The sequence below is a fragment of the Gasterosteus aculeatus genome, chromosome 10, assembly GCF_964276395.1.
Source record: "Gasterosteus aculeatus chromosome 10, fGasAcu3.hap1.1, whole genome shotgun sequence".
NCBI classification, from domain to species: domain Eukaryota; kingdom Metazoa; phylum Chordata; class Actinopteri; order Perciformes; family Gasterosteidae; genus Gasterosteus; species Gasterosteus aculeatus.
This window is the reverse complement of record NC_135697.1, coordinates 3,768,807-3,781,332: the sequence shown is the minus strand read 5'-3', so window position 1 is coordinate 3,781,332 and position 12,526 is coordinate 3,768,807. Positions and strand designations below refer to the sequence as shown.

Below are 12,526 nucleotides of genomic sequence, written 5' to 3'. Positions count from 1 at the left end.
TAATCGTCGAGTTCCCTCAATCCAAAACAGGAGGAACTCACCAGAGGAATCTACCTGAAAAGGTTCAGAGCTTCTTATCTGAAGTGTGTCTCTGGAAAGGCCGCTTCAGCTGATGATCAGATAGATTTATTATATATTAACAAACAGAGATGGAAGAAGTGTTGAGATCCTTTACTGGAGTAAAAGTACAAATACCAAAAAGGACACTGATACTGTGGCTTGTTTGTTGGGTTAGATTTCTGCACTATTGTTTGATTAGTTATGTTGATACATTTCTTCTGATCGCATGAACGATGAAGTACCTTCAGTTTCACTCCAAATTACACAACAACATCCATTGCAAATTTGGTTTATGGACATGACAACTCAAATAACAACAATGATAATAGTGTGTAAATAGCTCACAACTAAAACTAGGAGTATTTTATCCAAATTCAACCCCAATGCTGTTTTAATGTCTAGTGCAGTCTTAAAATAATTCATGTCTTGCATTCTTGGTACTTATTTGAACATTTTCCATATAAGAGTATTAGAAAATATCTCTTACAAATGTATCAAAAGAAAAAATAGTCATTCTGCCAAATTGCTGTACGTGTTTTATTGTTATATAATACATACCATATTCCATTTAATTGTCTTTTCCTCCATTAATTCGAACTAGTTAATCTACTGTTAGATAGTTCAATTTGTGAAAATGCGTCATGGTTTATAAATAATATGTAGGTTATGCTCACTTACTTTGCAAAGCAACTGCAGCTGTCAGATATAGTGGAATGGAATGGAATGGCAGTATAAAGTGGAATAAATGTGGAAATAATAAAACGGGTCCTGAGAGCGGCCCTCAAATGCAGCATCTAAAATAGCGTTGCGACTTTTACACAACACAATTATCTCAATTTATCAGAATGTGTATGTTTATTATATACTGTAATATAAATCTGACTCTAAAAAGAACTAAATAGGTTTATTTGGGTAAACAGTGTTCTTCTTTATATGAAAGACGACACTGTTCTGACAGGTTACATAGCAGTTATCAAACGCTTATTCAGCGTTTTGACTGACGTCAAACCAACAGGCGTGCTGCGCCCTCTGTACTGTGACGTCGTTACTGTGACGTACTTCCGCCTTTAGTGACTCCTCATCACAGATATATAAAAGCCTTTATATATATATATCTACGCTCCTCGTCATTTAACTACAATCCTCCGATTTCCTCCACACTATAAATAGTTGTATCCTTCTTATATTTCTTTATTCTTTTAAATTGTTGAATATATGTTACGGGTGTGACGTCTCTTCTTCGGCGTTGCGTTCACCGGATTTGGCGGAACCGCTCGGTTTTTTCACGCGTCCTCAGCTCTGTCAGGATGAAGTAGTTTCCGGGCGACGGACTACCAGCAGTAAACATGGCGGAGGAACTGCTGGAAGCAGTGGATAGACTCCAGTCGCGGCTCCTGGAGAATCCGGAGCCTCGAAAGGTAACGACTGAGCAGTTGTAGACGGACACATTCGGTGTGCTGCACCGAATGTCGTCCGATATTCGAAGGTTCGTCTGCGGCGGCCCGAAATGAAGCCGCGGCCACGGCAGTTGTGTAAAAGTCGCAACGCTATTTTAGATGCTGCATTTGAGGGCCGCTCTCAGGACCCGTTTTCTTGACAATCTTTAACGCCGATGACCATTCAGCTGCTTTTTATATACACATGGTGCTTGTTCTAAAACTACGGCCGTTTCCACTAGCAATTATGTTGTTGATTGTTTAACAGATTAGTGGCTGGTGAGTCTAATCGAGTTGTGGCTACTTGCGACAACTATAAAGCAGTCCTACAACACAGGAAGAAGAACCTTAACAGCCCACCAATCACCAAGTATTCATAATCGGGCTGAAATGAATAAGTGCCATGGCAGCTACACATTGAATCCAAGTGTTTACACTGGGTTGTTTGGCACTACAATATTTTAAAATGTTTTAAAATAAACTTAAACAACAAAAAACAAAAATACAGAGGCAGCTATGATTGGTATAGCCTATTTACCCTCAAAACACAAGTCATAAATAATGTATATAAATAACTGTTATTTTCTAATTTTCAACTTAATTTAGAGCATTATGTTGCTTTAGCTTGATATCCATTTTTAACTATGAGAAGATTTGTATTTCGGTCAACATAATAGTTTTCTACTTTATCGATAATCCGTATTCCTTACTGATATTATTTTTATATACATTTTTATATACACACTATCTCAAATTTGCTTCCATTATATGTTGGTGGGAAAATAAGAAAACAAAATGTGTTCCATGGATGTGATTCATTAGTGTTAACTTTAGAATCCCAGCATGTCCGACAGCACCCAAAGGCACCACGAGAGACGTCACAATAATTAAGGGGTTTTAACTAGTTATAACGTTGTTTCTTAACGCTATCTTTGATACATTATCAACTAATGTCAGCTTGGTTTAATAACCTCCCATAGACACTCTATCCGCCATTAAAATAATGACATTAACGCGTCATTTCTCTGAAAGCGACACTCGGACAGAGCAGCCGTTAGCCATCAAGCTAACTGACGCTAGTGCGTAAAGTGATGACAGTAAACGTTGCAATGACTCCAGGCCTGCAATGTTAAAAAGATCCATCTAACGTTAATTTCGGTCACGCAGCAGCTGCACCGCGCTACGTTTCAATCTGCTCTCAAAAAATTGAAAACTATAAGCAAATAAATGATAAATGACAATGTCCGACCCCTCTTTGTTTACTTTCACTGCTCAAATGGAGCCTTCCAAAACAAAGCAGTCGTCCCCTGTGTGATATATTTGGTAAACAGAAGCTTTATTCCGGGTTCGAGAAGTCAGTATTTTATTTAAAAATGGCGATATTACATGAGATAATGTTTTACTACAGGCCGGGCTGTAGTAAAACATTAGGCCACGTTATCACTTCGTCTCCATGACGCAGGGCTGGTGAATGCTGCTGTTTCCAGTCAGTTTCCGACGCTTCTGTTTCATTTCACTGTAAATGAAACAGTTCCCAGCGATTAACCACGAGGGTGATTTCTTTTGATCAAATACTTCATTCAGATCAATGTGAACAAACATAGTGAGAATAAGATCACGTAGCGTTAATCGTCCTGATCCACTGATCAGCGGTTTTAATCACTCCAGCATGCACAGGGTGATGTGACTGAGCTCCGGGATGACGTCATCACGAAGATGTTTTTTTGGGTTTCACGTGTTACAACATACTGGTATACTAAGTATGGAACACATGCATCCCTTTTTTATGATGATGATGATTTATTTACATTGATCACAAACACTATCGCTTCACCACTTGTGCAAATGTCTCCAAATAGAAGAATACATATATTTTATATTATTGTAGTTGATTTAATTGACAATTTTACAGTGGAGAATTGTTAACGTAAAAATAAACTTTGAGACTGTCTTGCGGGGGGGCTATATACATGTTGGGAAAGTGTACACCGGCGTTTTCAGACATAAAAAAATATGTATTGTGCATAATATGTACATAATCAATACTGAAAATGTGTTGAGTTGAATACCTCCTATCAATAATTCAAATGTTCTCTTGTTTTCCAGCTTCTGAAGACTTTGAAAAGACTGGGGGAGCTTCCCATGACTGTGGAAATACTGGTGGTAAGGGTCCTCTTAATTTCCACACCAGTGGGGGAAGAGCTCTTAAGCAAGGCGTTTAACTTCTGACTAATGTCAAACGGACGTTTGTAGTGTGAGAATTGCAGCTTGGCTTGGAACAATAACGTTTTGTTCCTCGGGCAGCCTTCTCTTTTCTGACAAGTTGTGAATTGTGCAAATTATCAGTGCAGCCTCAACATGTTTCTCACCAATCAGATCTATTTGCAAAAGAAGAAGCTGCCAAACAACAGACGAGCTGTAAGAAGACGTCAAACTAGATACAAATATGAACCATCAGGATTTCATTGACCTTACTTTGCGTTGGTTAAGTGAATAAGTAAATCCAGCTCAAAGAAAGCGTGATCGACGTCTATGTTTCGACTTTGTTTTGCGCTCTCTTGTAGGAAACCGGAGTCGGGAAGACTGTCAATTCTTTTAGGAAGCATCAGCTGGGTGGAGAGATGGCGAAAGGCCTCGTGGCCAAATGGAAGAAGCTGGTTCCTCAGTCAGACAGGTACGTCGTGGGTAGCTGGAGATGTCCCTGCTTTAGCTCTCATGTCCCTGTAAACCGTGTGTGTCTAATCCTGCAGGGAACAAATGCAATGGCGATGCAATATCTGTCGCAGCGGTCTTAAACTCAATCAACGGCTTCGACACAGTATGTGGGATAAATCTGAGCCCATTTTTGACTTCGATGCAGTTATATTGTGGAAAGAACTCTGCTGAGACGTAATGAGACGCAGGATTAAAAATGGAGCAATTACATGAAAACTCCAGAGACAAATAATCAATAATTCAGCTCTCTTGAAACTGTCTTTGTTCCTCATTAACTTTTTATTTTAGGTTAAAAATCAAAATGCAACAAAACCGAACCATCAAAGACGCCTCACAGTAAATCAGAGCGGTGACTAGTTGTGCTGTTGGGCTCATGAAAAGTCTGTACGAAGCTGCAGCTGTTGTGCAACACATTTTGCTGCTGTAAAATTATAGAATAACTCTCAAATCAGAAAATAGATATGAAACACATAGACCACTGGGCCCATAGCCTTTTTCATTTAATTTATGCTTAATTGCATAATTAATGCTTGAGGATATTAAATTATCTTGTGTATCTCGTGCGTATCTTAAGGAATGTTTTTTTTCTGTTAAATTCCGTGTAAATTGTGTTTATCTTTTGAGCCCTTTGAGGCGCCCGTGTTGGGAACCATTATTCTAGATTAAATAAATAAGCGCTGTGGGGTAAAGGTAGGAACTTGCTTCCTGCTGACGGACAGTTGTGCAAATTCTTTTATCTCGTTCATCATATTCCACATCATCTAACATCAGTTCAGACTTGATGAATTACTGCTATGTGAATCTGTAGGAGATGTATAAATGTAAACTCCAAATGCTTCACGTCTTGTTATTGCATGTTTTGCATTTAAAACAAACAAAAAAAGTGCTTTTTCCCATCGCTGTACCTCAGAGCCACCAACGTCAAAGAGCCACCGAGGTCACACACGCACTCTCGAGGCCCGGAGGCGGGTGGGGGGGTCGGAGGAGGAGGCCACAGACGCACCCGGGAGCCGTCCCCTGAGGAGGAGCCCTTCCATGAGGAAGAGGAGGAATTGGAAGTAGAGAGAGGCTATCACACAAACTACTCGCCCTCACCCCCTCGGAACCAGCACTACAGCCCTCCGCGGCGAGGAGGCTACCAGTCGGATGAGTACGAGAGCCCCGAGCCCGAGCCCGAGCACGAACCCGAACCCGAGCCCGAGCCCAGTCCTCCTCCTCCTCCTCCTCCTCCTCTTCGCAAAGAGGTCCGCCTCGCCAAACCAAGCAAAGAAACCAACAAAAACCACCACCACGGTTCCCACGGCGAAAGAAACAGAGACGAGGAGCGCCGGCAACGCCATACACAGACAAGTAGCGCTCGGAGAGGAGAAGGAGGAGCAGCAGGAGGAGGAGGAGCGAGAGAAGACGGCGAAGGAAAGAACCGCAGCACAGACAAAGAGAGTCCAGTGACAAAGTCTGCAAAGCACAGCAGGAAGTCCACCACGCATGAGAGTAAGAGGGAGGAGAAGAAGAAAGGAGGAGACGACGGTGAGTGTGTTGGACGGAAGCGGTTCACCGACACCAGAGATAAAGTTTGTGACGATGAGGCAATTTAGAGAAAACCATTGTTCAATATAGAGCTGGAACGAGAGGATGAATCAGTTTGGAACAAGATTACGTAAAAGGAAACAAGAGCAGGACAACAGGGATTAAGGCTGTACAACACGGCGCATGATGATTACAATACTGAAATCAGGACTGTTCATCTAAAGAGGAATAATATTCAATATTCAAAATTCATATTTCCCTCAACAAATAACAAACAATTAATGAAATACCACAGCAATAAAAAAAAGAGGATTTATTTTAAGAAGAGAAGGCACTCGCTCATGACTACTTTGCTTGGTCTCGACGGTCCAGAGCTGGAATTATGACTCACAAAACACCTGCGTTTTGTGAAAACATTGAACCAATCATTGAGAAAGTGGCAATGATGCAACTGTTTTTAGTTGGATGATTGTTTGGACTTCTCTGAGCACCAGGGACCATGTTTCTGTTTCGTCAGCCCTAAAAAGAACCGGCCACAGCAGAGACACAGCGGCATCCGCTACCAGCTAATGGAGATACAATCAGTAACCCCGCTGACAGGAAACCAGGAACTCATTATTGCAATAATTTGTCGGGTGATCGCTCTGTCCTTAGACTTAGCAGCAATGTCATTAGATTTCTTTTACTATATGTTGATAACAAACATTTGTGTGTGTCGTCATAGGACGGTAATAGTTTCTCCATAAAGGGAAGCAATTTTTCAGGCGAAAATGTTGTTTGTAATTTGCTAGATTTTTTTAAATGTGAAGAGTAATATTGTCAAACGTCTTGGAAGATAATTCATTCATTTTCCCTTTAGCTGAGAATGAAACACCAGGTGGATCTGTCAGCTCGCCAAAACTGATGCCAGAGGAAACTGCTAATTCATCTTGATATAGACGTTCAAACGGCAGTTTATGGGAGAGAGTCTGTGTCTTAGGTTGTGCAAACCTGACATACAAAAACTGTAAAATATTTCTGGAAAAATCGGAAGGAAAAATCTCTGCCTAGATAATAAGCTAAAATCTTCACGTGAAATCTTCAACATGAACAAAACATTATCCAGTTTGTAGACGTCACTTTGGGCCGTGGGCAACTTGTGATGGTCTTTTGTAGACTAGACAATCCATTAATGGCCCTAGTCTGTCACCGCACCCCACCTTTTGGAAGGGTTTCCCCATTTTCAGATGATTTCACACGACTCCCTGCTCATTCTAACTTCCATTTGCCTCCTTTTTCCAGGGCAACCGCGGGCGCCGAAGGACTCGCAGCCCGAGGAAGAGGAGGAAGACTTTGACACTCCCACCATGTCCTTTGAGTCCTTCCTCACATATGACGCCCCAACACCCGTCAAGAAGAAGAAGAAGCAGCCGCCATCGTCCGCCTCCACGGCGTCCTCACGTCGTTCACGCACCCCTCCGCCTGCCCCCTCCTCATCTTCCTCCTCCGCCAAGGGGAGCAAAGCCAACGGCACGCAGAGCACCAAGAGGCCGCATTCAGGCTCCGCTTCTGCCACAGCGGAAAAACGCAAGCGGGTAAGAACAGCAACAGATATGTTCGCATTTGCTTTGGGTTTTTTTTCAGTGGAATATAAGTAGGGCTGCATTATTTTCATTATTGATTAATGTGCCATTTATTTTTTCTATCAATGGATTTGTGATTTTGTCTATTAAATGGCAGCCGCCAGTGAGGGCCAGATTACAAAAATTGCAAACCGTAAATATGATCATGTTGCTCTCATTGAATAAGCTGCAACCCAACCAACATTTTTTTTGGAGATTGATCAATTATCAAAATTGCTGCAGCTTTATTGTTGTTTTTTCTTCCACAATGCAATTAGTTGTTTTCTGGCAGGAGTAAGTTTTGACCCATAAGATAATTGCAAGGAGCGAGCATTAACCCTCTAGATCCCAAACAGGTTTACAGGTTTACATCACTGAACACAAATGAAATTACGTTTCACTGTAAACGGGTGATCAGCCTCTCAAGTAGCTTCTTATTTAGCATATCTGTTATATATCAGTTAAATAGATTGATGTTCCCAAAAGCATTTTTGAAACGTATTATTTGACTGATTTGAAACTTTTGTTTGAAAAAAAAAAAAAGCTGTTATGAGATCCTCGATGTTAACGTGATGTTGTCTGTAGGTGGTTGAGGTCATTGCAACTCTTCCTGAAATCCATCTGCCAGCGATCCAACCCAATTACAGACCTCTGCCCTCCATCGACGTAACGCCGCTGTCTCCTCAGAGACGGAAAGGTAATGCCCCCCCACCCTAATAAACGCATGTCCTGTTGATGAAACGGCACGAGCCGTCCTCCAGAACAACGATGGCCATCCAAAGAACAGTCACCTGGTAGTTCAATATAATCCTCACATTATGTAGTCTTAGTATTTATTAGAGACAGTTTCACTCCTCCACGGGTTCCCTGCTGACAATGCTTAAGTCTTTACAACCTTCAGCTATGACTGAGGCGCAGTGCTTCGATGGAGCAACGCTCGGCTTTCTCCAGTAGATTTCTTAAATGTTATGTAAACAATAAATCTGGTTTGTCTCATGTGGGATTTGGGAATCCGAGGAACCCTGTTTCCCCGGCTACGTCTCTAGAGGGCTGACTTCATCTTCATGTCTACGAGTAACAGGGTTTCTAATTGGCTTTTTGTAATCGCATACATGCAGACAGAGAAATTATTCCCACGTTCAAAATGATGCCATGTTTGACTGAAACTTAAAGAACACATCCTCTAGAAGTAAGTTTGTTCTTCTGTGAGCACCTAAAAGAGCAGCTGTGAATCTGTCTGTTGTATATTGTTTGATTGCATAACATCAATAATATAGTTCATGATGATGGCATGTAGAAAGAGCACATGTGACATTGGTTCTGTTCACTGTTGTAATGCTGCAGTTCAGACGGTAAAATGTTGCGTATAAACAACACATGTCTTGGTCCTCGTTGGAAGCTCCACTTCTCAACACTAAGGCCTCCATTAACGCATACCTTATTCTGTTTTTCTTTCCTTTTTCTGTCAGTGTCCCCGCATCTGTAAAAGTCCGTCCTGACCTCCTCCGTGTCACCCAGTCTCTCACACACTTCCTTTCTCTGCTTTCAGTTCCTGTGTGCCACGACGAGGAGGACTCCGGCTTCACGGGGAAGCGGTTTAACTCCAAGATGATGGTCTACTCCGGATCGAAGACCGCTTACCTGCCCAAGATGATGACTCTGTACGAGCAGTGCATCCGTGTGCTGCAGAACAACATCGACTGTGAGTGGAGCGGTGGCATGGAGACTTTTAACGGGTGGCACAAATATAATATAACCCAACTTAATCACAAACAATCTTAAAGATTTTTTTATTTGGCGTTTTATACTACCAGAGTAATAGAGACCCTACAAAGCATAAAACCGTCCCAATTCCTGGACAAATGTGTGAGAGTTAAACATTTCCAGGCCCCCCGCACATTATATTTAGGTGGCTAAAACCAACTCTGCTCTTCCAGCCATCACCGAGGTCGGAGGAGTGCCGTTCGATATCATGGAGCCGGTGCTGGAGCGCTGCACACCGGAGCAGCTGTTCCGCATCGAGCAGAACAACCAGGTGACGCCAGCATTTTATTTATTTCTGCGCTTGTGAGGACCCGTATCAGTACAACACGCAGTATCCTCTGTGGGTGGTCGAGACACAGCAATTGTAGGCGCTCAAATCTTACTTCAGGAAGGGAAAAATAACAAAAAAACAACTTTTAACTAACAATGTATACAGACAATACATCGCTATCAAAGAGACCAAATTACAACCCCTTACCTCACTTGCTAAAATGGGCAAGAAAGGTGGAAGAAGAAACCAAAGGACCAGGACAACATGTAAAAAGACTGCTGTTGATCCTTATTGATTTCGCGCCTCCCTTCTTGCAGTGGTTTACAGAGGAATCCGGCGAGCTGTGGATGCGGCATTGTAAGCGGGACTTCAAGCGAGAGTCTCCTCAAGAGTACGAGTCGTGGAGGGAGATGTATCTGAGGCTGCACGACGAGCGCAAGGAGCGACTGAAGATGTTGACCCAGAACATCCACTCCTCCCAAGCCAACAAGCCCAAAGGTAGGAGAAACATCGAGGCGCTAAATGTGTTCATTTCTGCAGCGACAGCACAGATCAGCATTCCTAGTTCGAATGCGTTGCGTTTGTCCTGGCAGGGCGCCAGGTCAAGATGGCATTTGTAAATTCCGTCGCCAAGCCGCCGCGAGACGTCCGCCGCCGACAGGAGAAGTTCGGCACCATCAGCGGCTCGTCAGCCAGCTCCACTGCCGCAGCAGCTCCCTTCAAGTCAGTATGGCATCAAGAACGTGGACAATCTGGGGATTAGGACTTGAGTTTGCTGTTGAAGCGGGAATGTTGAGATGGAATATCGTGGTTTTATTGATGTGTGCACAGGTTTTATCCATGAGTGTATTTATAGTCTTATTGTAAGGCTTGATAGATATTTTAAATAAATTCCATCATTTATTTCTTGCACTTGTTGATTCAGATTAGGACTTTGTCTTGCTTTGTATTCCGCACGGTTAAATTTTTTTTGTTTTTTTCCTCTTCCTGTGTCCTTCAGAATAAGACCAGCTACCACAGACTACTCTGGTGAATCGAGTCGCTCCTTTTCCCCCCAACTGAACCCGTCTCCCGGCTCGTCTCGCTCCTCCGCACCAGGTGGCAGCAGCAGCAGCAGCAGCAGCAGTGGTGGTGGTGGTGGTGGTGCAGCAGGCGTTGGAGGTCCTGCAGCCCGGGACAAACCACAGGTCAAAAGTAAGTGCGAGTGTGCTCATATGACGGGAAAAAAGGAAAGAAAGAACAGAAAGAGACCAAGAATTATATTAGGGTTTTTTTTCTTTTTAAATCTAACACAGACCATCTATTCTCTCCTGCAGAAATCGCCCCAATGATGGCCAAAACTATCAAAGCTTTCAAGAACAGATTCTCCCGCCGATAGTGTGAAAGAGACTGAAATGTATTTTATGGATTCCAACTGTGTTTTTAATTTAAGTTTTTAGCAAAATTTGACTGGAGACCCCTGCACACACACACACACACACACACACACACACCATCAACTTTTCCACCAGACATATCCTATGAACTTTTCAGTATTGGTGGAAAAATGTAGATTTTTGTTTCTGTTTTGGGGGGAATGAGTATTTAAACGACGGTCATTTGGTATGACATCTGTGTTAAGAAAATTTACATTTTACGAGACTCAAAGGACACACACAGCTGCAAATACACAGTCTGTTACTTTCTCCTCTTTTAAAGCAGACATGTTATACTTTCAGAGAGTTGGACAAGAAAGCCACCGTCACCTCTGTAAGCTAAACATGTAGCATGACCTAGTTAGCTTAGCATAGCATAAAGAACGTTAACGGGGGGGAACGGCTTGTTAAGATCTTTTTAAATCCCATTAAGATGTTCCATCTTGTTTGCTTAAACCGTACAAAAACGGTGTTACAATCCAATGTTTTTATTGGGGGGGGGGTGGAACAAGCTAGCTTTTGGCTTGGCCCAGTTTTACAAAAGCAAAACTACATTGTTTTGTTCCTATTATGTAACTAAGACTGAAAGTGTTAATCCGTGAGCTTTAGATGTGGTGGTTGTTGGATTTGGGTACAATGCTGGTCATTTTCAAGTTGTTATGCTAAGTTAACCAGCTCCTGGCTGTTGCTTCATATTTAGTGTACCGACATGAGAGTGGTGTCTATCTTCTCCTCTGACTCTAATGAGCATACCTCTCGAACATCACTGTCAGACATTTTGTTCATGGGACAGAGACATTACTGATTTTCAACTTGTATTGAAAAATTAGTTGTTTGTTACTTTTTACTTACGAGCAACTGATACACTACACAAGGAAAACCTCCTTTCCCTTTTGATTTAATGTCCAGCGTGGTGCACGTCAGCCGAGAATCAACTGGCTGGCTAGACTTTGCTTTTAAAAAACAATCAAACATGCATATCTAGACATGAATCTTTTTAACATGCTCTGAAAAGGATATCCGTAAACAGACATACAAACTCTTTTTAGACTTATTTTAACTCTCCTGTTGCTTCAGATTATTTTTTTCCTGCTGTTTAATGTGTGTGTGTGTGTGTCTCTGCTTTACTGTGAGTGAATGCTGAAGAGAAAAAAGGAACTAGGAAATACAACAATAAGGAAGGAAGTCAATAGGACGTCTGCAGTTTCAGTCTACAACAAGGATGAGATGTATTTATTTTCAACATTGGGACCTGGCACCCCACAATACGGGCCCCAATTGAAGTAGATTAAAAATTGTAATTTTATTAGATTTTAATAAATGTTATATGGTCATTTTTATTAAAATTGACTTTTTGCCCTTAAAGATCGTGTGAACGAATCTTTTTTTTTTGTGTGTGTTTTATCAAACATCCTTGAACAAGGAGCATCACTTTGTGAGAACTTTTCTTCTCTAAATAATGGAACAGATTAAAAAGTCTGCAGAGAAGGTTGTGAAGTGATATTGAACCACTGTTTCCAGCAGACGATTCTGTTGGCCATAATGTTATCTTAAATCATGTGATGTGGCATTTAACCCCTATTAAACCTAAAATGTGTTTTTCTGTTGATTCCAATATCTTGTTTGTTAACGTCCAGGATCTAAATTAATGGTGACTGTAGTAGTTTCCATCGAGCTTAATTTATCCTAATTCCCATTTGATCAATTAAAAACCTAGCTGAGTATTTGAAGGTTATG

At 41.8% G+C, this 12,526-nt stretch overlaps 1 protein-coding gene across 1 annotated transcript; it reads left to right on the top strand.

Moving 5' to 3' along the window:
• Positions 1 to 339: 339 nt before the first annotated feature.
• eloa (elongin A) lies at positions 340 to 12,154 on the top strand. Its single transcript, XM_040188861.2, has 12 exons — positions 340 to 1,478; positions 3,603 to 3,659; positions 4,061 to 4,170; positions 5,122 to 5,738; positions 7,020 to 7,312; positions 7,925 to 8,036; positions 8,889 to 9,041; positions 9,277 to 9,374; positions 9,692 to 9,872; positions 9,968 to 10,097; positions 10,375 to 10,568; positions 10,691 to 12,154. Exons 1-12 carry the CDS (start codon positions 1,407 to 1,409, stop codon positions 10,750 to 10,752), a joined length of 2,079 nt encoding a protein of 692 aa, XP_040044795.2. The 5' UTR covers positions 340 to 1,406; the 3' UTR covers positions 10,753 to 12,154.
• The last annotated feature ends 372 nt before the right edge of the window (positions 12,155 to 12,526 follow it).